Source organism: Colobus angolensis, unplaced genomic scaffold, assembly GCF_000951035.1.
Source record: "Colobus angolensis palliatus isolate OR3802 unplaced genomic scaffold, Cang.pa_1.0 Scaffold125, whole genome shotgun sequence".
Classification (NCBI taxonomy): Eukaryota; Metazoa; Chordata; class Mammalia; order Primates; family Cercopithecidae; genus Colobus; species Colobus angolensis.
The window spans coordinates 3,911,844-3,939,493 of NW_012113697.1; the positions used below are offsets into that span (position 1 = coordinate 3,911,844).

At 43.0% G+C, this 27,650-nt stretch overlaps 1 protein-coding gene across 1 annotated transcript in view; it reads right to left on the bottom strand.

Moving 5' to 3' along the window:
- DNAH9 (dynein, axonemal, heavy chain 9) overlaps positions 1-27,650 on the bottom strand; it is a 392,924-nt gene that overhangs the window by 51,147 nt on the left and 314,127 nt on the right. The window contains exons 58-61 of the mRNA XM_011933244.1: positions 25,261-25,431; positions 22,777-22,899; positions 14,388-14,581; positions 11,465-11,613 (exon numbers count right to left, since the gene is read on the bottom strand). Coding sequence (XP_011788634.1) covers positions 11,465-11,613; positions 14,388-14,581; positions 22,777-22,899; positions 25,261-25,431 — 637 coding nt within the window. The remainder of the gene's footprint in view (positions 1-11,464; positions 11,614-14,387; positions 14,582-22,776; positions 22,900-25,260; positions 25,432-27,650) is intronic.

Here is a 27,650-nt window from a genome sequence, read left to right on the forward strand (position 1 = left end):
GTTTCTACTAAAAATACAAAATCAGCCAGGCGTGGTGGCCCATGCCTATAATCCCAGCTACTCAGGAGGCTGAGGCAGGAGAATCGCTTGAACTCAGGAGGCGGAGGTTGTGGTGAGCTGAGATCGCGCCATTGCACTCCAGCCTGGGCCACAAGAGCGAAACCCCATCTCAAAAAAAGAAAGAAAAGAAAGGAAAGAAAGAAAAGAAAAGAAAAGAGAACTTAACTCCATTTCATTTCTGCTGCCGACTCCCAGTGGCCACACCCAGGGCTCTCCCATCATGGAGATCTGTCCTGTGTCTGAAATGTGATTCTTCCAAGTCCACTCATGACTTTTACTTCCTACTTCCCAGATTTTTACCTTCTTATTTCTTCACCACCTGTTTTTCTACTTCAGTGAAATGTTGAGTCCCTTGGTCCCTTCATTTTTTTCTAATTTCACCTTTACCTCCTCTTATTTTAATATGGACCCAATCATCCTTAATTTGAGCCAAAATCCTCAACTTCATTGCCTCCTTCTACTTCCGCACTGACTACTCAACTTTCTAAGACCCCAACTCTGAGTTTAAGTATTAATGAAAGGGGTAATTCACATGTTTGGTGACCTGGCACCATCACAAGCTTGTGATTCTCAATTCCGAAGCGATTTGGTACTCTTTCAATGTGTCCAGAAGCCGGCTGTGTTACCCATTTCCCTCTGTCTTGATGTCTCCTAATGGACCTCTCTTCTTATGCTCAGCAGTTTGCTCTACTAATTCCCTGAAAAAAAACGTACGCCCTCTGGTGGACACTCCTCCATTTACTGCCATTTTGTCTGCATCTCTGTACACCGCCCTCTCAATGGAAAAGATGTCCCCCTCCCTTCCTGCCTGTCACTTTATCTGTCATTTAAATCCCACCTCTTTTTGTATTTTTATCACTATTATCATTTTATTTTTTAAGACGGAGTTTTTCTCTTGTCACCCGAGCTGGAGTGCAGTGGCACGATCTCGGCTCACTGCAACCTCCTCCTCCTGGGTTCAAGTGATTCTCCTGTGTGTCAGCCTCCCAAGTAGCTGAGATTACAGGCACGTGCCACCACTCCTGGCTGATTTTTGTATTTTTAGTAGAGATGAGGTTTCATCATGTTGGCCAGGCTGGTCTCAGACTCCCGACCTACAGTGATCCACCTGCCTCGGCCTCCCAAAGTGCTGGGATTACAGGCATGAGCCACCGCGCCTGGCCCTCTTTTTGTATCTTTAACCTTTATCTCTATTCACTCTTCTGCCCCCTAGCACATCCACAAATCAGTTTCACTCATCACAAAAAAACAATACTCCATGAATCCTGAATCCTCTTCTCTAAAGACTGTACTTGCCTCAGCTTATCTATCTTTTACTTGCCTTTTAAAGAAAAGAGGGTTGGGTGTGGTGGCTCATGCCTAGAATCCCAGCACTTTGGGAGGTTGAGGTGGGCAGGTTGCTTGAGCTCAGGAGTTCAAGACCAGCCTGGGCAGCACAGTGAGACCCCATCTCTACAAAAAATACAAAAAATTAGCCAGGCATAGTGGCATATGCCTATAGTCCAGCTACTCAGGAGGCTGAGGCGGGAGGATCACTTGAACCTGGGAGGCAGAGGTTGCAATGAGCCAAGATTGTGCCCCTGCACTCCAGCCTGGGCAACACAGTGAGATCCTGTCTCAAACAAACAAACAAAAAACCCAGCCAAATACAAGAAAACAGAATGGGGCCAGGAACAATGAAAACGAGGCCCAAAGCAAAGTTTCGATAATCGAGTGCAAAGACACTGAATGGAAAACCGTTTCTTTGAACATATCTGGTAGCAGGCCTACAAAAATCTCAGAACATTAGAGAGAAAAGGAGACAGTAGAAGGCAAAGGTGGGATACACAGCTTCTTTCTGATCAGAAAATGGAAAGACAGAACTCATTTTGTTAAAGTCAGGTAACTGGGCAAAGAAGGCTGGAGACCAAGCGAGATCCTGCTGTAAACAAGTGAAAGAAAGACCGGAGAAGATGCTGGCGTCAGGGTAGGAAGGGGAAGGCCGAGGAGGAGACTGTTCTTGAGAGGATGTGAAGGAAGGGTAAACTGAGCTGCCCCAAAGAACAGATGCACCATCATCAACATCGTAACGCCGTGCAATGCTACTGTACTCTCGGCTTTTCAAAGCCTTTTCGTATCTGAGATTTTGTTTTTATCTTCCCAGCAACCCAAGGAGGCAGGTATCATGGGTGACTGAGAACAAGTAGGAAGTAGATGAAGCAAAAGCAGAAATAAACAAGCAAATAAGGAAGTGTGACTCCTTTAGGGAAAAAGATGATGAGAAAAGAGAGGCGAGTACAGTGAAAGCTCTGTTAAAGGCTTCATCAGAGAAGGCAAGAAGGAAAGCAGTGAGGGTGGACAGTGGTAGCTTTCGTGTTAAAATAGAGGCCAGCCGTGCGTGGTGGCTCATGCCTGTAATCCCAGCACTTTGGGAGGCTGAGGCAGGTGGATCACCTGAGGTCAGGAGTCCCAGACCAGCCTGGCCAACATGGTGAAATCCTGTCTCTACAAAAAATACACAAATTAGCCAGGCATGGTGGTGGGCGCCTGTAATCCCAGCTACTCGGGAGGCTGAGGCAGGAGAATGGCGTGAACCCGGGAGGCGGAGCTTGCAGTGAGCTGAGATCGTGCCATTGCACTCCAACCTGGGTGACAAGAACAAAACTCCGTCTCAAACAAGCAAACAAACAAACAAACAAAAAAAAAAAAAAAAGAAAAAAGAAAACAGAGGCCAAGAAGAGTGGATGGAATTTCCCCCTTCCTCACTCCATCCCTGCTTCTCCTCAGCTCTTCTTTCTCCGCTTTCCTTTCCTTCCCCTCCTCCTCCTTCACAATTGTTGAGGAAGAAGAATCCTGGAGGAGACTGAGTGCCACAAAAGTGCCTACAAATTATAGATTCCTAATCAAGTGAATTATTAATTGGCCAACGGATAAACTTCAGGGGCTGAAGAAATGCTCAAAATCATATACAGAATGTTGGGTGTCTGTGGGTGTGTGCACTTTTTTCGGGAGTGGAGGAAGGACAAAGGAACAAATCTTGAATCTGAATCTAGGGGTTTTAAAACTCCACCCAATATTAAGAACGGCCTTGTTGAAGCAGAAGAATACATAAATGGAGTAAAGAACTTAAATCAAATATCCAAAGAGGGGAAATGATTCCAAGCTTTTTAAGAGTCTAAATGGAGGAAGACAGTGAACTGTGTGATACACAGACTCTGTACAAGCAATAAAACAGTAAGTTTACTTAATAAACTGAGGCTTGGGGACATGGGGAAAGTGTTTAGATTGGTCATGTGGATTCCAGACTTGAGACTAGGGGCCCATCAGGCAAGCTGATTAGATTCAAGATGTGGGAAATGTGGATGTCACCAGAATATATGTCCTAAATAGGTGAATTAGAAAATAAATCAACACACCAAGAAGGCAGGGAGGAAGGAAGAGACAGAGAGAGGCACAGGTGCCTAAGTAATCTCTAGTTGATGAACAGCAATATTGCTTCTGGTAAGAAAATACCATTAAGATTAAGCCAAGGGCAGGGCTGAGATAACGTATTCTGAGACAAACAACCCATAGAAATCAGGGAAGGGTCAGTTTGCCTGAGATGACAGGAAGCTGCAAACTGCATGATGGAGTAGTTGGAGGTCAATTGGCTAAGAACAATAGGAAATTGCTCATAAACAGGGTATATGAAAGCTTCCAAAAGGGAAAATACTGAATAAAAATGAGGAAACTAAATTTATCTGTATAAAAGGAACAAAGCCTCCAGGGGACAGAAGCAACACAGATTATAAAGTGTGAAAGTCAGGAATAACTTAGCTCTGATAACAGTTCTGCTAACATTAATTAATTCATTTGTTAGTTCATTCAACAATACTTCTCTGTGCTAGTTACGCTATTAGGCAGTGGTAAAAAAAAAAATGAACAAGATGACATGATCATCAAGGATGTTAGTGACAAGCAGGTAAGCAAAACGTAAGTTACAATTATAATAAAATGAATACATTAAAATTGTATTAAATGCTCTGAAGCAAATATATAGAGTGCTGTAAGAATCTCTAGTTGGGAATCAAATGCTCTTCCAGCGAGGCCAGAAATGGCTGGTAATTTCCAGGATGAGTAGGCATTGGATGGTTGAAAATATTTCAGATAAAAGGAACAATTTGTGCCAATGTCCTAGGTTAGGAATGCTCATGGTGTGACAGGATCTAAAAGTTGGACAGAAAAGCCATGCCATGCAGGCCACACAGATCATGTTAATATTGGACTATACCAATGGGAAGTCACTAGAAAGTTTTTTGTTTGTTTTGTGTGTGTGTGTGTGTGTGTGTGTTTGTTTGTTTGTTTTTGAGACGGAGTCTCACTGTGTCACCAGGTTGAACTGCAGTGGTGCAATCTTGGCTCACTGCAACCTCCGTCTCCCAGGTTCAGGCGAGTCTCCTGCCTCAGCCTCCCGAGTAGCTGGGCCTACAGACGCACACCACCATGCCTGGCTAAGTTTTGTAGTTTTAGTAGAGATGGGGTTTCAGCATGTTGGACAGATTGGTATCGATCTCTTGACCTTATGATCTGCCCGCCTCGGCCTCCCAAAGTGCTGGGATTACAGGCGTGAGCCACCGCGCCTGGCCGGGAAGTCACTAGAAAGTTGTAAGTAGAAGAGTGATCCAATCACATTTGAGATTCAGCAACATGACTGGCTGCAGAATGGCAAGGGTTTGCAGAGGGAGAAGAGTGGAGATGAGCTAGGAGGCTAGTGTAATAGGCCAGATGAAAAACTATGGTGATTCAGACCAGGAGGGTAATCATGAAAATAGAGACAATTAGATGGATTTGAAGCATATTTAGGAGGTGGAATCAATAGAACTAAATGTGGTGTAGGTGGTGGAAGAGGTGTCCAGGATGACTGACACCCAGGTTTCTGGCGTGAGAAACCTGGTAAATGGTGGTGGCATTTACTAAATATAACAAAAATTTTTAGAGCTCAAAGGTTTTAGTGACTCTTCCACTTGAAATGACAGGCTGACTGCTCAGCAGATGAATAAAAAGGACCCACAACTGGGCACAGCTTATGAAATTTCAGAACACAAGGTAGAGAGATTATTCTAAAGTTTTCAGGGAATAAAAAGAGGTCACCAACAAAGAAACAAAGAAAGAATATAATTTCACTGGCATATGATATCTCATGAACAAAACTGGCTTCTAGAAGATAATAGAATCATGTATCCAAAGTTCTGATAAAAACTACTTTGGATCTTGAAAAACCATCAAACAACTATAGGAGCAAAATTAAAGCATTTTTAGATACCCAAGGATTCCGAATTTTTACTTCTCATGAGTCTTTTCCGATAATTTATGGCAGCAAAATAAGGATGAAAAATTGAAAATAAAAGACATGGGATATAAAGACAGTAGAACTAATTTAGAATATAAAGAAAATAGGTCCCAGGATGATAGCTTCCTAGAAGACTGAAATACAATTTATCTATATTAGAAGAAGATATCAGTGAGCTCCAGGAAGAGTGCCTTCAAGAATAAAGTGCAGTCTTTCAATACATAGAACGAATAAAAAGGTAGTCACAATGATAAGTGAGGCATTTAGTTCTTCTCCCAAGATAAATAAAAGGCAACTTGCAACTCCAAAGAAAACTAAAAGCTACAAAAATTATCATCATCTATAAAGCAAACTGAAATTTGACGTTTTGAACCTCTATGCTAAGAACATTCTTCTTTTAGAGACCCCCTAGAGATTACGACACTTGATCAAAAAGAAGGAAATGTAATCCTAGACATTACTTGACTTTGCAGTGAATAACTTATTTACGTATATTAGGATATACGTGCTGTTTATTGGCTTTCAACTTTAAAAATTAACTCATAAACTAGGCATGCATGAAATTAATGATGTAACAGAGTAAAATGAATATGCATTCATTCTTGACTATGCAAAAATAAAGACATAGCTGATACAAGTTGAGAAATGGAAGCTTTAGCTTACCTAGAAAGAAGTCAAAAGAATTATCTAAAATTTGTGGAATAAGAAATTGTTTTTCTAACAGCATAGATGATCTAAACAATTTAAAATAGATACCAAAATTTAGGAGGTGTTTATCAACAAGTTATATAACTTTGATGAAATGGAAAAAGTCCTAGGAAGAAATAAATTACTGTAACTAACTCAAAGAGAAATAAAAACTTTGAGTAAATATATAACTACTAAAGATAAATTTAACTGATAATTTAAAAACTTGCTACTCAAAAAAACTCAGGTCCAGATGGCTTCATCACTGAATTCTACCAAACATTCATGAGAATTAATACCAATACTTTACGAAATCATTCTTTTTTTTTTTTTTCTTTCTTTTTTTTTTTGAGACAGTCTTGCTCTGTTACCCAGGCTGGAGTGCAGTGGTATGATCTTGGCTCACTGCAACCTCTGCCTGCCTGGTTCAAGCAATTCTCCTGCCTCAGCCTCCTAAGTAGCTGGGATTACAGGCATGTGCCACCACGCCTGACTAATTTTTGTGTTTTTAGTAGAAACAGGGTTTCACCATGTTGACCAGGCTGGTGTTGAACTCCTGACCTCAGGTGATCTGTCCACCTCAGCCTTCCAAAGTGCCAGGATTACAGGTGTGAACCGCTGCACCCAGTCTACAAAATCTTTCAAAAAATAAAAAATAAAAGCACAGGGAATACTTCCCAACTGATTCTGATGTATAGACTATTAGCATTATTCCGATACCAAAAACAGACAAGGACATTGCAAAGAAAGAAAACAACAGGTTGATATACCTTGTGAATATACATGTAAATATTCTCAACAAAATGTTAACAAATTGACTCCAGTAATACATAAAAAGAATTATACACTAGTACTAATTGAGATCCTAGGAATGCAAGGTTGGTTTAACTTCTAAAAATCAATAACATAATATATAATATTAATAGAATAAAGAAAAAATTATCTTATTACTACAATATATGCAGAAAAAGCATTTGACAAAACCCAACAACTTTTCACAACAAAGCAGAACTCAACAAACTAGGAATAGAAGGCAACTTTCTCAATCCAATAGAGGACATCTACAAAAAATCCACTGCTAACATCATACTTAATGGTGAAGACTGAATTCTTTTCCCCTTAGATCAGAAACAAGACAAGGATATCTGAACTTGCTACTTCTACCTAACAGTATACTGAAAATTCTAGCCAGGGTAATTAAGAAAAAAGAAATAAGAACATATGAGGAGAGCACTTTAGGAGGCCAAGGCAGGCAGGTCAAGAAGTCAAGAGATCAAGACTATCCTGCCAACATGGTGAAACACCATCTGTACTAAAAAAACACAAAAATTAGCTGGGCATAGTGGTGTGTGCCTGTAATCCCAGCTACTCGGGAGGCTGAGGCAGGAGAATCACTTGAACCTGGGAGGTGGAGGTTGCAGTGAGCTGAGATTGCACCACTGCACTCCAGCCTGGGTGACAGAGCGAGACTTCGTCTCAAAAAAAAAAAAAAAAAAAAGAACATGTGAGGATAAAACAGGAAGAAACACAAATATCTGAATTTGCAGATAACATGGTTTTGTATCTGGAAAATCCTAAGAAATTCACTAAAAAGAATTATTAGAACAAGAAAGTTCAGCAAGTTTGAAGAAGATCAGTATGTAAAGAGAAACTGAAATTAAGGAAACAATTCCATTTACAACAGATTCTAAAAGAAAAAAGTCTTGGAGATACATTTAATAAAAGAAAAGCAAGACTTGTACACTGAAAACAACAAAACATAGTTAAAAGAGCTTAAAGAAAGTTAAATAAATGGCAAGACAATCCATGTTCACTGATCAGACTGGGTTGATTTAGGCCAGTGGGGATGTTGGCTTGGTGTGTGAGTTAGATAAAGGGGATGATTGGGAGTGTGGGCTCTGGATGGTTATTTTGCTTACAAAAGGCATATTCCCAGGTGAGCCTTTTGTGGTCACTAAGAACTGGCTAGCTATGGGAGCAGCAGTCCCTCTCCAGTCAGTGAGGCCACAAATGCCAGAGCATCAAGACTATAGTTAACAATAACATATTATATAGTTTCAAGTAGCTAGAAGGTGGATATGCAATGTTCCCAACACAAGGAAATGATTGTTTGAATTGGTGGATATGCTAATGTATGGAGCATAAGTAATTCCATCTTAGCAAATGACTCCATCTTACATTTTAAAAGGCATCGTACCAACAGGGACCAGATGTTTGCCTAATCAGTAGAGACTGCATCCAACCAGATAAGGACATAACCAGGCACACTTTCCCACTATCAGTCCTCACCAGAGGACTTCACCAGCTCAAAACAGCCATCTTGACAGACACTGGTCTTGCTGTTAATTGTGATAAACACCCGGCATCCACAAAGGCTCTGCCCACATCAAAGACTCTTCCTTGTGGTTCATTAAAGGACTGCCCAGACCAGGAGAGGAGATTCTTTTTGTCCACCTTGCTCTCCTTGGACTGTTTCATTAACCCATTTTCCTACCCCCTTTCTCTGGATGTTAGATGTTACTTCGTTTGATGTGGAATGTTTAATCTATAACATTTATATTGATTTAGTATACCATTAGGTAGGGTTTGCAATATCGACTGACTTCTGGAATGGCTTGAGCCTGTGTGCCTACAGCTCTGACTACTGAGTAAATGGGAAATACTAAGAAGAATTACCTCCTTGGGAACTCCATAAAGCTGTGGCTTTTATGATTGGAACAGCATCAGTAAAAGACTGATGCTGTAGAAAGACACAAATGTCCATGGACCTGGTTATGTCTGACTTTGTACTGCTCACGATACTAATCACCCTGATTTGACTACTATGTATTATGTGAATGGAAACTTCACTATGTGTCTCATTGGTATGTACAATTATTATTTGTCAATTAAAAAATTTGTTTTAGAAGAATACAAAAAAAGAGAGTACAGTCGACCCTTGAACAACACAGGTTTGAATTGTGTGGGTCCACTTATACATGGATTATTTTCAACCAAACTCAGATGAAAATACAGCAGTATTTGAGAGATGTGAAGGCTGCATATACAAATGGCAGGGCCGATGACGGGACTTGGATATGCAAGGACTGGAACCAATACTTCCCAGTCCCCGCAGCATATATGTGGAGGGAAGACTGTATAGCTAATGCATTTGGCCCTGTGATGCCTCAGTGCCAAACAGACACAGAGAGAATCTAAGACGACACAGAGAGAACACAGTGGACGCTAAATCCTTGTTTTTCATATCAGGAATAGATACTTTAAAACTGCTAAATACAAAAATGGTGATATAAGGTTATTACTAGGAAATGAAAAGTAATTCTCAAAAGAACTAAATTCAGAAATGAACAAAAGCATAGGGCCTGGGAAGGGTGACTGGATATCGGGAGGGCTGCAGCTGGGGGCTGTTGCTTTTCATTTTTAATTCTTCTCTATTACTGATTTTATTATGCACATTTTATTCATTTTTTTAGGGCCTAGTTAGCTTTATCTCTTCTCCCCCGAGGCACAAAGCATCTGCTGTTAGTTCTTTTCATTCCATAATCAATACTAGACATTACAACCAAAAATAAAATCCTAAGCCTCCCAGCCATTCTGAATGGACCCTTCTTTCAGCAAAGGACATTCCAAAATTAACCTGCAAAACTAGTTCAGGCCATGATGGGAAGCGGGGGGTCAGACATGCCTCATTATACCTTCCTTTCTTTTGGATTTACTGAAGACAGACCCTTTTTTTTTTTTCCAAGACAGAGTTTTGCTCTTATTGCCCAGGCTGGAGTGCAGTCTTGGCTCACTGCAACCTCTGTCTCATGGGTACAAGTGATTCTCCTGCCTCAGCCTCCCGAGTAGCTGGCATTACAGGCATGCACCACCATGTCTGGCTAATTTTGTATTTTTAGTAGAGACGGGGTTTCTCCATGTTGGTCAGGCTGGTCTCGAACTCCTGACCTCAGGTGATCCACCTGTCTTGGCCTCACAAAGTTTTGGGATTACAGGCGTGAGCCACCGCGCACGGCCAGGACAGACTCTTTAAGTCTGATAAGAAAGGCTTACAATCTATTCTCTGTGAAGCCTGCTACTTGGAGGCTTCACCTGCATGATAAAACCTTGGTCTTTACCACCTCTTATCTTTTCTTTTTTTTTTTGGTTTTGAAGTTGGACATGCTGAATATTCTTTTTTTTGTTTCTTTAACTCCATTTTAAGTTCAGTGGTAGATGGGCAGGATGTGCAGGTTTGTTACACAGGTAAACATGTGCCATGGTGGTTTGCCACACAGATCATCCCAGCACCTCGGTATTAAGCCCAGCATCCATTAAGCTATTCCTCCTGATGCTCTTCCTCCCCCACCCCCTCTGCAGGCCCCAGTGTGTGTTCCTCCCTTCCTTGTACTCATGTGTTTTCATCACTCGGCTCCCACTTTAAGTGAGAACATTCAGTGTTTGGTTTTCTGTTCCTGCATTAGTTAGTGGAGGATAATGGCTTCCAACTCCATTCATGTCCCTGAAAAGGACATGATCTCATTCTTTTTTATGGCTGCATAGTATTCCATGGTATATACGTGCCACATTTTTTCTTTCTTTCTTTTTTTTTGAGACAGAGTCTTGCTCTTGTCACCCAGGCTGGAGTGCAACAGTGTGGTCTTGGTTCCCTGCAACCTCTGCCTCCCAGGTTCAAGCGATTCTCCTGCCTCAGCTTCCTGAGTAGCTGAGATTCCAGGCACCTGCCACCACGCCCACCTAATTTTTGTGATTTTGGTAGAGATGGGTTTCACCATGTTGGCCAGGCTGGTCTCAAACTCCTGACCTCAGGTGATTCACCCACCTTGGCCTCCCAAAGTGCTGGGATTACAGGTGTCAGCCACCGTGCCTGGCCATATCACATTTTCTTTATCCAGTCTATCATTAATGGGAATTTAGGTTGATTCCATGTCTTTGCTATTGTGAACAGTGCTGCAGCGAACATACACGTGCGTGTATCTTTATAATGTTAATAGAATAATTCCTATTCCTTTGGGTATATAATTAGTAATGGGATTGCTGTGTCGAATGGCATTTCTCCCTGTAGGTCTTTGAGGAGTCGCCACACTGTGGGGCCCTGTGGAAGGATCATGCTAGTATTTCAGAAAGATTCCTCTGGCTAAGATAAGGGGATGGGTGAGGCAGAGTGGAGGGGATGAGTCCTCCTCATGAAACTGGGACTGTGAGTTCTGCCTTTTACAGCCCAGAGTGGCTCTTTCTCTCCCTGGTGGGTGATCTTCTGATTTTATTTCAGTAACGACCCTGACTTCTGTATGTTTTGCAGTGTTGCGTATTTGAAGCTTGAATCCAGAAGAGATAAATCAGTAGACTCCAAAAATGAAAGTGCACGGGGCAGCTGCAGCCCTGGCTCCAAGAGGAAGCCTTTCTCACCTTGACTTTCTACATCCTTCAGTGGGTCCACCCCTGGAGACAGGATAAAAAACATGGGCGTGGCTGGTCCCGATTCTTCAAATGAGGTTGCAAAATCTAGCGCTCTTCCCACCACGTATTTGCTTCCTAACTTCTCTTCAACAAAATCTCTGCCAGAAAAAAAGCACATATGTATTTATACATATATAGCAGCCACAAAATGGTAACATTTGAGAAATGGAGGACTACAGAAGTGAAAGAACATGCTCAAGGTCATGGGCTAGGTAGTTACAGAGCTAGGACTGGCTCCAAGTTCACTGCTTATTAAGTCAACACACAACCTTGGGCTGCTAGTTGCCGAGCTGCTCACCGGGATCTGGGCTCCCTCTGAAGCCCCATCCAGGCAGGCCATCGCTGACTCCCTCTGGGGAGCCTGGTGGCTTCTCACATCACCCCACCCGTCAGGGCACTGTTAGCACCCGTGCCTTCAGAAAGCTGGTACGCTAAATCCTCCATACGTTCTCTCCCTGCTATCTCCCACCCTTGCCCAAGATTTAAGGCCCTACGGTACACTATTCTTTCTCTCTCTCTCTTTTTTTTTTTTTTTTTTGAGATAGATTCTTGCTCTGTCCCCAGGCTGGAGTGCAGTGGCATAATCTCAGCTCACTGCAACCTCTGCCTCCCCGGTTCAAGCGATTCCCCTGCCTCAGCCTCCCTAGTAGCTGGGACTACAGGCACCCGCCACCACACCCAGCTAATTTTTTTTTTTTTTTCGTATTTTAGTAGAGATGCGGTTTCACCATGTTGGCCAGGATGGTCTCGATCTCCTGACCTCATGATCCACCCGCCTCGGCCTCCGAAAGTGTTGGGATTACAGGCATGAGCCACCGTGCCCGGCCTATTCTCTCATGTTTTATTATTTTCTCTCCTCTCGTCTTACTCCACTTACCAGTGTTCCTGTCCAAAGTGTCACATTTTATGCTGAACAAATCTCCATAGCTATAACCACTTATTGAACGTCTGACCCAGCTCCTGGTCTTAACAGAGATTTGCACTCTCCCCTAGGAATACTATTTTCCCTGTAGCCTTCTCGACTGGGCTCATTCTCCTACACCCGCCTTAGGATTGGCACGTGGAATCAGGGTCCAGCTCACTGCCCACTACTGTTTTCAAGCCATTCCCTCCCGACTCTTTTTTTTTCTTTTTCTGAGATGGAGTCTCGCTCTGTCGCCCAGGCTAGAGTGCAGCAGTGTGATCTTGGCTCACTGCAACCTCCGCCTCCCAGGTTCAAGTGATTCTCCTGCCTCAGCCTCCAAAGTAGCTGGCACTACAGGCGCACGCCACTATACCCAGCTAATTTTTGTATTATTAGTAGAGATGGGGTTTCACCATGTTGGCCAGGCTGGTCTCAAACCCCTGACCTCGTGATCCTCCCGCCTCAGCCTGACAAAGTGCTGGGATGACAGGCATGAGCCACTGTGCCTGGTCCCCTCGCCACTCTTGTGGCTCCTCAGAGGCTGATTTCCCCTGGTTGTGTCACCACTGCCCCTGTACATCAATGTCATCTGTTCCCCTTCCGTCACTCTCCTCTTGCACTGACTTTTTCTCTTTCAGTCTGGGTGACACCAACATCCATGTGGACAATCCTGGAGATTCTTAGTGACCTTAGCTCAAGTGATTTTTGTTTCTTCCCCCTTTAGCAACCTAATTCCATGGTCACACGCTCTTTGCTGCCATTACTTGGGAACTTGTTAACTGTCAGGAAACATAAATGGGAACATCCCACTCTTTGACCAAAGTCTTTTATCCTTAGCAATCTAACCTGACTTCACCTATTCTTTGCCCGTACTGGGGCCACTATGAATGGAGGAATTTCAGTATCTTGGCCTCCCTGGTATTTTTCCTTCTTTCTTTTTTTTTCTTTTTTTCTTCTTGAGACGGAGTCTCCCTCTGTTGCCCAGGCTGGAGTGCGGTGGTGTTGTCTCGGCTCACTCTAACCTCTGCCTCCCAGGTTCAAGCAATTCTCCTGTCTCATCTCCTGAGTAGCTGGGACTACAGGAATGTGTCACAACGTCCAGCAAAATTAGCTGGAATTTGAATTTGAATTTTTAGTAGAGACGGGGTTTCACCATGTTGGCCAGGCTGGTCTCAAACTCCTGACCTTAAGTGATCTGCTGCCTTGACCTCCCAAAGTGCTGGGATTACAGGCATGAGCCACTGTGCCCAGGCCCTTCCTGGTATTTTGCTCTCATGACCTTACTCTAGTCACTCTTTTCCTATCCAGTATAGAGTCTATGGCCTATAACTTCTTTTTTCTTTTAAAAGTAACTTTATTAAGAGGTATAATTGATATACCATAGGATTTTCCCATTTTAAGTATACAATTCAATAACTTTCATCACATTTACCAAGTTATACAGTCTTTACCATAACCCAGTTTTAGAACATTTACATCACACCAATGAGATTCCTCATGGCTATGGCTATTTAATTTCCTTTTTTTTTTTTTTTTTTTTTTTTTTTGAGATGGAGTCTCACTCTATCACCCAGGCTGGAGTGTAGTGGCATGATCTCAGCTCACTGCAACCTCTGCCTCCTGGGTTCAAGCAATTCCCTGCCTCAGCTTCCTGAGTAGCTGGGATTACAGGTGCCCACTACCATGCCCGGCTAATTTTTGTATTTTCACAAGATGGTTTTACCATCTTGGCCAGGTTGGTCTTGAACTCCTGACCTTGTGATCCACCTGCCTCGGCCTCCCAAAGTGCTGGGATGACAGGCGTGAGCCACCGCGCCTGGCCTATTTAGTTAATTTCTATTCCCACCCTCTAGCTCCAGGAAACTACTATATACACATGGTTTTGGAGCTCAGCCCTGCTGGTCCGGCTGTCCTGAGGTTGCCCTTGCCCCGTGCCTGTGCTGGGCCTTCCACCACCCTGTTTCCTACCGCATGGCGTAGGTCATCCGGTCGGGCCGCATGGCTCTCATCACGCAGAGGCGCTGCAGGGCTGTCTTGTTCTTCCACTCCTGTGGGAGCTTCTCTTTCTCAGGACATTCGGACTCCATAAACTTTTTCCAGCTCTTAGCAGATCCCTCTATGTCCCGATCCAGATTACAGAATTCTTCCATTGATGAAAGTACCTGGGAAATTTCAGAGAATCTGAAAGGCAGTTTCTTCAGAAAGCTGCCATTTACATTATGTTGGGGGATTGAGGGGCAAGATGGTCTTATCTACACAATGCTGTCTCATTTATCCTCTTGTCTAGAACTTTGGATCGTCCCCCAGGAAAAATCAAGAAAGAGTAGGAAGAATTTGGGGCAGCTTAGCGAAGTGCCCCAATAGTATGCAAGATTTACCATATAAAATGTTTGGGGTATTATTAGCAGTAGAGACTGAGCCACACTTGCCTGTAAGCGTGTACGTGGAAAAGAGGGACAAGAAGGGGCAATATGGTTATCCTGGTCTTAAGCTTGGACACCTAAAGTTAGTGACTTCTCCCTTTCCTCCTCAAACTCACTGTGCCACCAAACCCTGTCAATTCACCTCTCAAAATGTTTCTAGAATTATTCATGTACTCTGTGTTAACGCCAACTCTTAAAATGTCCATGGGTTGTCTATTTCTATAAGGATTCTGTCCAAATACATAACTTGGTAGCCAGATCTCTTCATTTGGTGCCTCTCTTCAGTCTGTCCAGTAAGCCATGTGTCCTCCTACTCGGTCCCACTCTGAGTATATCTGCCCCCAACCTTGGAAATGTGCCTGACTCATTCCCAACTCATTTCCTTGTTCATACTACTTCCACCATATGTAAAATCCTGTTTTCTTTTCTGCCACATTCTACTTCTTCCTTTTCTTGTGCTGGTCACAATTGTTATATGTTAAGGCTCTACAAGCTGTGAAAGACCAGTTCAAAACTTGCAACCTCCCTCGCGCCATCTTTCCTAATGCAGAACATGTAGACCTCCCATCCTTTTGTAAACCACTCAGAGCAGGTTTGTCCAACCCACTGCCCTTGGGCGGTATGCAGCCTAGGACGGCTTTGAAGGCGGCCCAACACAAATTCATAAACTTTCATGAAACATTATGAGTTTTTTTTGTGATACATATATACTTTTAGCTCATCAACTGTCATTAGTCTTAGTGTTTTTGTTTTGTTTTGTTTTTGAGACGGAGTCTCGTTCTGTCGCCCAGGCTGGAGTACAGTGGCAGGATCTTGGCTCACTGCAAACTCCGCCTCCCAGATTCAAGCAATTCTCCTGCCTCAGCCTCCCGAGTAGCTGGGACTACAAGTGCACACCACCACGGCTGGCTAATTTTTGTATTTTTAGAAGAGACGGGGTTTCACCATATTGGTCAGACTGGTCTTGAACTCCTGACCTCAGGCGATCCACCCGCCTCGACCTCCCAAAGTGCTAGGATTACAGGTATCAGCCACCATGCCTGGCCCCAGTGTTAATGTGTTTTATGTGTGGTCCAAGACAATTCTTCTTCCAATGTAGCCTAGAGAAGCCAAAAGATTGGACTCCCCTGACTTAGAGCTACTTGCAGAGTTGACATGTTTAATAAAGAGTTTGACTTCATTTTTAGATATTTGACTGCTGATAGCTTTTAAACCTCATCCTTTCCTCTTCCCCTTCTGCCCTGGGCACTGCCTCTTTTGGTGCTGGAGGGAAGTTGTACCAGGCAAGCCCCTGCCCATGCACAGACACCCTTGCCCTGGCCCCACCCCCTAAGCATCATAATACTCAAGGCAGTCTCCTTTTCTGACACTCTCAAGCCATTTGCCGTCTGCTTGGGAGCTCCTCTGCTCTTCCTAGAAAACCACGTTATCTGAGTAATAAACTTTCTCATACCTTCTTAGTATGTATGTAGCATCATCAGTCTTGATGTTGAAACCATATTTTGGGTGTGTGTGTAGGAGGCCTGTTCTATTTCTTTAGAGTGCCTACATCAACATCACTCACTTAGATACTTAATTACCTGCAGTCCTGCCTTCATTACTCAACTGTGCCTGAATGCCTGGTTTCCCCAATGACGTGAAAAGCTAGATGAGACTTTGTGTCTAAGGCACCTACCACAGTGCCTTGAGTTTTTAGGTACCCAATATCATCTTTTTATTTGGAGGAATTCATTCATTCATTCATTCTTTTGACATTCATTCAGTTCCTACTACCTGCCAGATACTGGGGAAGACAATAGGAAAAAACAACAGCAACAAAAAAACACAAGCCTTTCACGGAGTCTGTAGTCCTAGCTTAGGGAGAAAGGAGATGAGGGAGGCCTTGGTAGGTATATAGAATTCTGCTGGGCAGAGATAGAGGTAGAGAGAAGGAAAGGGATTTTTTTTTTTTTTTTTTTTTTTGGCGGGGGAAGGAACAAGAAGAGCTAAAGCATGGAGGTGGGAGAGTGTAGCGCCTGGTAGGAAGCAGCATGATTGCTGCAGAGGAGTCTTTTGCCTTACCACTGATAGGAACAGCTGGAGAAGGACAGAAGCATGCGACCGGGGCTTGCGGAGGCTTTTGTCCCGTGGAAATGAACACACGTCTTGGCTTTACATATTCCTTTACCTGGGCTCTGTGGCTTCCCAGTTTCACCCTGATTGCTTACAGCAGGGAGTGATCCTTCATTGGTACGGGTAAGTCACGTGGAGTGGTGTGTGGAGTGGAGCAGGAGGCACCCGGGGACTGGAATTCTGGCCCCAGCACCACCACTTTTGAGCCAATGGACTTGGAACCTGTTTTAAAACCCTTGTGAGTTTTTTTTTCTCATTTGGAAAATGAGGCCAAGTCATGTGGTCTGCCACATCTCACACTGTAATGTAGATACAAGTGCTTTGAAGGCTACAAAGCTCTCCCTTTGCCTTCCTTGGGGGCTCATGTGGCTATTGAATTGCAACTGCTGGTTTACTTGTCTGTTACTCCCACAGGACTGTGAGCTCCCTGCGGGCAAGAACTTTTGTAGGCTTCTTTGTCGCCTTAGACCTAGCAGGGTGCTGCCTGGCACTTAGGAAATGCTCAGTTAATAAGACTTGACATCTGCCTGGCCAGCAGGAGGGCTCCTGACAGGCTGAGAAAGCTGCAGCTGCTGTAATTATTTCTCTCTGTGCTGAAGAGCTGATTTTCATCTTCTTCCAGGCAGCCACTCCCCCCCTCTTCCCAGTTTGCATCATTAACCCTTCTGCAGTCCTGCAACCCCCTCTGGCGTCTCCACAAAACTGAGCAAATTACACTGTGATCAGTGCTCCCAGCTGCCAGGGCTGGATCTGAAACACACTTTCTTGAAGCTCTAGATTGAATACAATTGCAACATTTAATCTTCCAAATGAGGAAAAGGGATTTCTAGCCTTCTAATAAGCTAAATGGGAATGACTAATTAACCTAATTACTTTGGACTGTGTAGCAAAATACAACTGAGCTAAATTGGCAACCAGAGTGGTAGTGAGGGGCCTTTTCAAAGGCTAACAAAGGCCTTCATCGCAGATGAGATTTTCTAATGAACAACAGAACATGCCCATTACCTGAAAGTTCTGTATTTGATAGGACCTAAAAAACCCTTACAAAGGACATTAATAAAAGCAGTATTTTATCACAAAGATTTCATTCATTACCTGCTTATTAGTTCTTCTGGGGAAATAAGGCAATCAGTCTTCCTCATGAGACAGAATGCTTAATTTTTTTTTTTTTTTAATCATGTCCTATTCAATTATACTCATTTTGTTTCTTTAGGCTAAAACCCAGCCAAACACTTAAAAAGAGCCTTCATCAAAGGCTTTGGCAATGAGTCTTACATAATGTACTGTGTTTCACCTGCTCACATCCTGTGCTGTGCTTGAGTTGGATGGGTCTGGACTTTGCTGCTCTTCCTAACAAATTCATATAGAGAGATAAAGCTTCTCTAGTTGGCAAAAGCCTTTGAACAGCCAGATGAGCTTCGCCCACAAAACAAAACAAAAAAGCAAAGCGAAGCAAGGCAAAGCGAACCAAACAATCTATTTTGTGAAAGGAGGAACGAAACGAAATTGTACGTAGGTTTTGGGTGGAGCTTTGTAAAATGAAAGCACTGAAGAGTGTTTGTGAATCATTTATTCCTTGTAACTTTTGCAGCAGAGGGCTTTGTGGGGTTATATAAAGAGGGGCAACTGGACTTGGTCCAATTGCACAACTCACAGTTCCTGAAAGTTTTTCCTTCTTTGGACAAATTCTATGTGGCACAATCCACATCAATGACAACATGTAGACACCAGATAGCTGGGTGATTAATCATCATAATTGTTGTGGGGTGAATTGTGTCCCCCCAAAATATATATTCAAGAAATTTGGAAATAGGGTCTTTGGAGATGTAATCAAGTCACAATGAAGTCACTAGTGTGGACCCTGATCTAATATGACTGGTGGCCTTATAAGAAGCAGAAAGGACCAGGCGCAGTGGCTCATGCCTGTAATCTCAGCACTTTGGGAGGCCGAGGCAGGCGGATCATGATGTCAAGAGATCAAGACCAACATGGTGAAACTCCATTTCTCTTAAAAATGCAAAAATTAGTTGGGCGTGGTGGCACACGCCTGTAATCCCAGCTACTTGGGAGGCTGAGGCAGGAGAATCGCTTGAACCTGGGAGGCAGAGGTTGCAGTGAGCCAAGATCTCACCACTGCACTCCAGCCCGGTGACAGAGCAAGACTCTGCCTCAAAAAAAAAAAGAAGCGGGAAGGCAGAGACTCACAGAGGGAAGACAGCCACGTGAAGATGTGAACATGGAGGCAGACCCTGGAGTTATGCTGCCACAAAGCAAAAGATACCAGGGGCTGCCAGAAGCTGGAAGAGGCAAGGAAACATCCTTCCCTAGAGCCTCCAGAGGGAGCATGGCCCCGCCGACACCTTAATTTCAGCTTTCAGCCTCCACGACTGTGAGAGAACAGATTTCTGTTGTTTTAAGCCACACCATTTGTAGTACTTTGTTAGAACACCTCTGGGGAACAAACACAGCAACCATAACCAATCAGCTTCCATTGGTTTGGCATTTACTCTGTATCTTACGTAGCCTTGTGAGAAAGTTATTACGATGACCATTTTGCAGATGAGGAAACCAAGGCTCAGAGGAATAAGATAACATGTCAGAGGGCACACGCACAAACTTGAATTTGAATCCAGGGATGTCTGACTCCAGAGCCTGTGTTAATTAGTTCATCTCCATCATTGCTCCAGTTCTGCAAAGGCGTTCATTCAGAATTGCTTTAGAGAACTATCTTATTTTCCATAAAGGCATCAGACTACGAGAAATTGTTCTCTAGCTCTGGGCCATAGTGTCCTACAAGGTAGCCACTGACCACGAGTGACTCCCAAGTACTTGAAATGTGGCTGGTGGGACTGAGAGACTGAAGTTTTACTTGCATTTAATTTTAATGATCTTAAAATTCAAGTGTAGAAAATAGGACTTGTTTTATTATTTGGAAACTTCTAAAGATTGTTGGAACAACTTGGGTATATGATCAACCATTTTAATTCTAAATTTTATGAAATCTCAATACAAATGTTTTGGATGAAAATTTGGCATCTGAATTGAGATGAGCTATAAGTTTAAAAAATATTCAGCAGATTTCAAAGCCTTTGTATAAAAATACAAAATATCTCAGTAATAATTTTATAACAACTGCATATTGAGATAATATTTTGGCTGTATTGGCTTAAAGAAAATATCTTGCTAAAATTAATTTTATCCATTTTTTTTTTTTGAGACAGAGTTATGCTTTTGTTACCCAGGCTGGAGCATAATGGTGCAATCTTAGCTTACTTCAACCTCTGCCTCCCAGGTTCAATCAATTCTCCAGCCTCAGCCTCCCAACTAGCTGGGATTACAGCATGCGCCACCACACCTGGCTAATTTTGTACTTTTAGTAGAGACAGGGTTTCACCATGTTGGCCAGGCTGATCTTGAACTCCTGACCTCAGGTGATCTGCCCGCCTTGGCCTCCCAAAGTGCTGGGACTACAGACGTGAGCCATCATGCCCGGTCAATTTTATCCATTTTTAAAAGCATTTTTAAATGCAGCTATAGAAAATTTAAAATTACTTAAGTGGTTTGCATTATATTTCTTTTGGACAGTGCTACTGTAAAGTGTGTGTATTCATTTGCATCTTATGCAGCCCAGGAAAATGAATGGTTTCCACTTCTCTGCATTTATTGTAATCATTCTCAGGCATTTTGTAACTTTGTAATTTGGGTTTCTGTTGCGAATGGAGTTCCCCCTTATTTTTTCCCTAGGATATTATTTCCCTTCTCATTCACCAGATTGGGCCCAGAATGACAAATAAAAATAAATAAAAATCAAATTGCAACTTTATTATTTAGATCAGAGATTGGCAAACTACAGCTTGCAGGCCCAATCTGGCCCACCACCTGTTTTTGTCAATAAAGTTTTATTGGAATTCATCCATGTCCATTCATTTACATACTGTGTATGGCTTTGGCAGAGTTGAGTAGCTGCTACAGAGTCTGGCCTGCGAAGTCTAAGTGGCCCTCATAATTGTTATGGAGTGAACTGTGTCCCTCCAAAGTAAAATATATACTGAAGAACTAACCTCCCAGACTTGTGAATGTGAACTTATTTGGAAATAGGGTCTTTGTAGATGTAATCAAGTTAAGATGGAGTCACTAATGTGGGCCCTAATCCAATATAACTGGTGCCCTTATAAGAAGCAGAGAGACAGAGACTCGCGAGGGAAGACAGCCATGTGACGATGGGAAGATGGTGACATTTACTAAGTGGCCTTTTGCAGAAAAAGTGAGGCAACTCTTGATTTAGGTACAGTCCTAAAGTTGGTTAAAACAATACAGGCTCTGAAAAAGAAGTTAGAAAACTATCTTCGAGCAATGGTAGCATTAATGGAATGAGCCTAGAATTTCCTGAGATGACTCCCTTGAAGGGGACAGCAGGTATATAAATAATTAAGTCCTAGGTTTTAGTTATAAAGTAAAACTACTTGGATGGATATCGAGGGAATCATGCTAAATGAGCACACCAATCCCACATGGTTATATGCTGTATAATTCCATTTATGTAACATCCTTGAGATGACAGAAAATTATACAAATGGAGAACAGATTCGTGGTTGGTAGCTATTGGGAACTGGGTAAGGGAAGATGTTGTTGTGGTTATAGAAGGCCAACATGAGAGGTCCTTGTAATGACAGAATTTTCTGGATTGTATCAATGACAATTTCCCAGATGTGTTCTTGTACTATAGTATTGCAAGATGTTACCATTGTGGAAAACTGGGTACAAGGGATATCTCTGTATTATTTCTTAAAATTGCATATGAATCATGGTCGCAAACCATATTAATTAAAAAAAAGGGAAAGAAAGCCAGTCATATGACTTTACTCTTATACTTCTTTGTGCTGCTAAACATCTATAAAATGCAATAAACACGGGAGATCATAAACAAGATTCATCTTATGCAGATGTTATTCCTCACATGGTGCTGACACCTGTCATGGGTGCTCATTCAACTGCCCGCAGGGAGCGCAGGCCTGGACTCCGGAGCCAGCTGGCGTTGCCTCACCCAGCATTCCCTGCCAGGCATGGTGTCAGGATCTGTGAATTGCAGGCATAGTACCTACTGAAAGAACCTTACAGTTTGTGATCTTGTCAACACTCATAGAATCACAGCTAAACTAAGCTGCATAACATGGAATGAAAATAGGCTCTACCATTAGGCAGGCCAAAATTTGTGTCCTGGGCTTCTAGTAAGCGTGGGACCTGTTTCCTCGTGTTTTAAACGTGAACAAATAATACCTATTGCCCAGGTGGATATGAGAATTAAATAAGGTAACGCATTTCCAAGGCACTCAATGTATAAGAGCTGTTATTAATTGCATTAATTAATGCTCAGCCTGAGCATCCCAGGCTGAAATGCTTTCCCGCTTTGAGTCTGAGTTAGGATTCAGATGCCTGAATACAGCCCTGGCACCTGCTGTTTTATGGAAATGCTGTGGCAGCCTCTCCACATCAACCCCAGGGACTCACCGAGCAGCCCATGTTCCAGCCTTATGCCCTGGTAGGTGAAAAGCAGCTCAGCTGACTCAGGGGAGCTCACAGGAACTTCCTGTTTCCTCACACCCTAGAGGCAGAGCCCTCATACACCAGCATACACCTGCTTCTTCTCTGCGCCCAGGAAAGATGAGCTTGCTGTGGGGATGCAAGGAATGGGATGTGCCCATGTTTAACACAGCTCCATGCTTGGACTCCAAAAGAGAGCCCCGCTGACTTCATGGGGACCAGTGTCAGAGGTAAACTCTGAGAGATGACAGCTTGGCTTTTTTCTAGGGGTCAATACTCACTTTGACAGCTCCCCACGCCTGATGTGAGAGGAACTCCACGGGGCTGGCGGTGCCTGTCTGCACTGGAGATCGAAGCAGGAAATCCAACTCCGCTGCATTGACTTCTCGGTTCATGAGGAGGATCTGCAACGTGGAGAAATGACACTGCATTTCTTTAGCTTGTAGCCAGGGTCCTAGAAACCTTAGGGGTTGTTACTCAGTATAATTATTACTGCCTCTAATACTAGAGTTTGCCCATCAATTTTGGTTGTTTAGTGAGGGTAGAGTGGAAGGAAGTGCATATTCACACACATTACTTCCGTGTCTATCTATTTTCACCCCAAACATCAGAGTGACTTCACTGCACGCGGGGAGTGACTATATCTTGGTTAATAAGCATTTATTACATATCAATCACAAATGCCATGGAGTATGTTTCTGCAATCTAATTGAGCAGATGACACATACAAATGACATGATCTGAGGAGAATGTCAAAGTGACGCATGAATATATGGCAGCTGGAAATGCGGATAGGAATCCATAATGCTAAAGGAGTTACAGAAGAGAGGAGTTACCAGCAAGTGAAGGGCAGGAAGAAACTAATTTGACTACACTTTCTATAAGTAGTTTATTTTCTTTTACTTTAAGTTCTGGGATACATGTGCAGAATGTGCAGGTTTGTTACATAGATATACATGTGCGATGGTGGTTTGCTGCACCTGTCAACCCGTCATCTAGGTTTTAAGCCCAGTGTGCAGTAGGTATTTGTCCTAATGCCCTCCCTCCTGCCCCCCAACAGGTCCCGGTGTGTGTTGTTCCCCTCCCTGTGTCCATGTGTTCTCATTGTTCATCTCCCACTTATGAGTGAGAACATGTGGTGTTTGGTTTTCTGTTCCTATGTTAGTTTGCTGAGAATGATGGTTTCCAGCTTCATCCATGTCCCTGCAAAGGACATGAACTCATTCTTTTCCATGGCTGCATAGTATTCCATGGTGTATATGTGCCACCTTTTCTTTATCCAGTCTATCATTGATGGGCATTTGGGTTGGTTCCAAGCCTTTGCTATTGTAAATAGTGCTGCAATAAACATATGTGTGCATGTGTCTTTCCCGTAAGTAGTTTTGGACTGGGTCTTGGAGAAGCTAAGAGATGGGGTATTTTCACAGAAGAGGAGACGTTCCATGGAGTAGGAAACAGAAAAAGCAGAGGCTTGAAATGGGAATTAGTGAGCTGTGTACAGGGGAGAGAAAAGGATTTGGCTTGGTTTGAGCTCGTGGTTCACACTGAGAGGTGGGGCCCACATTTTTTTTTTTTTTTTTTTTGCAAAGGCCAAGCTGTCAGCTGGGCTGGAGTAGGGAATACAGGGGGTGAGGGATGAGGCACAGCAACACTCACCCATGAACTCAGGCAGGCCCTGAAAGGTGCAAACAGAGTCAGCACACAAGTGATGATGGGATATCTGACTTTTGGAATTGGAAAGGGCCTTTGAGATAATTAGTCTGTGCTACATATTGGAAAAAATTCAAATTCTAAATGATTAGAGGGACATGTAAAAGGAAGTAAATGAGGCTGGATGCAATGGCTCACACCTGTAATCCCAGCACTTTGGGAGGCCGAGGCGGGTGGATCACCTGAGGTCAGGAGTTTGAGACAAGCCTGGCCAACATGGTGAAACCCCGTCTCTACTTAAAATACAAAAAAAAAAAAAAAAAAAATAGTAATAATAATTAGCTGGGCATGGTGGTGCACATCTGTAATCCCAGCTACTTGGGAGCCTGAGGCAGGAGAATCACTTGAACTGGGGAGGTGGAGGTTGCAGTGAGCCAGGATCACACCACTGCATTTTGGCCTAGACAACAGAATGAGACTCCATCTCAAAAAAAAAAAAAAAAAAAAAGAAGGAAGTAAATTTTCATGGTTTTTTGATGTTGAGAATAACTAGAAGACAAAGGTTTCTTCTTAAAGATGCAGCAACATCGGAAATCCCTGCTTCCCAAACCCCTGAGAATCAACATTACTGAAAACCTTCTAAGGCCAAGGCTGCTACAGTTGTGGAAAGACCTGTGCAATTTCTTATCGCAGGGGATGGCTGCATCAGTAAACTTGCAATCTAAAGGTAAATAAACAATGATGGATACTCTACCAAATTTCTTACAGCATTTCAAAAAGCTTCTATTTATTGGTATGGTTTCATCTAGTTTCATCTTCAGCGCCCGTTTTGATTGATTGGTAGTGGCTGCTGGAAGGCTGTGCTGAGGAAGATCTTAGATCATCCAGGATCAGCAAGAAAAAGTACAATGATGGATTAAGTATGTCTGCCACAAGTGGGAAATGGTGGGGGCAGATGCATACACCATATTGGACCTTCTTGTGTGATGCCTCTATCCAAAGACAGTCTGGACATGCTGTGGGAAGCAATGTTCAAAGAAGAAAGTTTCTTAACACCTGCTGTCTGGGCACTAAAAATAACCTGTTTTCTGGAAACTTCTTCAATCCATTTTTACCTGAAAGGTTAGCTGGGCAAGGTAGGTCAGCTTATCACACTCGAAGAGCCCGCGAGTGGTGTACTGGTACACAGAGAAGGTTATACTGTCTATTAGGCTGGCCACCCGCTCCCTGAGGCTCTCGTCAGGAGCAGCCCTCGCCACAGCCTTCTGGAAGACGATACTGAAGGCCTGGGGACAGAAGGCAGGAAACTGGTAAGGTACACAGCCCTCTTACTATATATTGGTGGTCTTACCTGAGAAGAATGTGATAGTTTTCCAGCCCATAGAAATTTTTTCCCAAGGCCAGGCATGGTGGCTCATGCCTGTAATCACAGTGCTTTGGGAGGCCAAGGTGGGCGGATCACTTGAGGTCAGGAGTTTGAGACCAGCCTGGCCAACATGGTGAAACGCTGTTTCTACTAAAAGTACAAAAATTAGCAGGTGTGGTGGTGCATGCCTGTAATTCCAGCTACTCGGGAGGCTGAGGTGGGAGAATCGCTTGAACCTGGGAGGCGGAGTTTGCAGCGAGCCCAGGTGGTGCCACTGCACTCCAGGCTGGGCGACAGAGTGACTCTGTCTCAAAAAGAAAAACAAAACAAAAAAACAAAGAAATGTCTTCCCAAAATATCCTGCCAAAAAGGACAATGGTAACAAGAAAACATGCTATTATCTTGTCTTAGTTTGCTCATGTGAATTATCACATAGCTATAAGCATATATGCCTCTGCAGTGATAAGACGAGTCCTTGCAGGCAGCCTCCTTTCTCATGGACCCTTCCTGCAATATGGGGCGCATAGCCTGCTTTGGTTACATCTTCTGAACTATACATTATGTGCATAATCTAATATAAAAATCATGTTAATCAGTTTTCCATTGTTTTAAACTTAGATACTGACTATTTAAAAAAGTAAATATTTGGAATGTTACATTTTAAATGTGATGTGAATAGAACAAACAATTAAAGAAAATAAAAGCCAAGGCCAGGTGCAGTGGTTCATTCCTGTAATCTCAGCACTTTGGGAGGTAGAGCTGAGAGGATCACTTGAGGCCAGGAATTCAAAACCAGCCTGTGCAAGGTGGCAAGGCTGTGTCTCTATAAAAAATTAAATTGTCCGGGCATGGTGGCACACACCTGTAGTTCTAGCTACTTGGGAAGCTGAAGCGGGAGTTTGAGGCTGCAATGAGCTATGCTGGTGCCGCTGCACTCCAGCCTGGGCAACAGAGTGAGACCCTGTCTCAAAATAACCTAAGAAGTAAAACAAAACAACAACAACAAAAACAGAACAAAAGAAAATACAAGCCAAGATATAATTGGAACTTTTCAATTTGGGGTTATGCAAATTTCCAGCCTTTTCTCTATTTTCCTTTTGTGGCTTCAGTAAGAAAAAAAAACTTAAGTCTTTCTAACACCACCAAGTATTTGAACATTAATGGAAACCAGATAAGATTTGAGTCTCAATATCTCTTCATTTGCAAACTAGGAAAATGTGAATTTCTCTCTCCACCCCATGGTTCAAGGGTGTTTCTTGTTAACAAAGCCTTTGCAGCCTTTCTTCTTTATTTAGTTTTAATGATCTTTGCAAAATCTTCTGCCCATGTTCAACCCAATCCATTGTGATGGTTACCTTCGCTTGATAGATTTTAGATAGGAAGAATAGCTCATTAGAGGCTGATAATGTCCCCCCAGCGCCACAGAGAGCAATTTGGGAAGATTCCAGAACACTTTCATAGAGACAGAGTGGAGAGCTTTCTCCTGGCAGTTACTATGGCTTTTCTCTAAAGCTCTCTCTTTATCAAAATAGCAGTAATCAGTAAAGAAGCTCTAGTTATTTAAGTTTAAACAAAGTGATTCACAATTCAGGAAAAGATGTAAAAAAAATTTTAAAACTTAGGTACCTTTAGCATTTTCCTTACATTAAACTAACTTTGGCTCTCTTTTTCTTCTCTGTCCTAAAACAAGAAACAAAACCCAAAAAGCTTCTTCTTCTTACTTCTGGTGTCAGAACAGCTCTGGTGCTGGGCCTGATCCCACTTCCACAGCATTCTCCAGAAGGTCCTTTCTCTTGCCGATAGGGTCTTACCATTGACTCAAACTACCTTCACATATATTCATCAGCTTTTGTAATTTTTTGTAGGGCCTTTATCCATCGTCTCATATCTTTGGTATTTTTCATCTTTTTACCAGGTTATGAGCACATATAGTGGGACCCGGGCCTTACTCACTTTCTTCCATTTCCCCAAATCTAGCCCATCTCTTCACATATAGTGAGCACTAAAAAAATATTTGTTGGGGCCGGGCGTGGTGGCTCAAGCCTGTAATCCCAGCACTTTGGGAGGCTGAGACGGGTGGATCACGAGGTCAGGAGTTCGAGACCATCCTGGCTAACATGGTGAAACCCCGTCTCTACT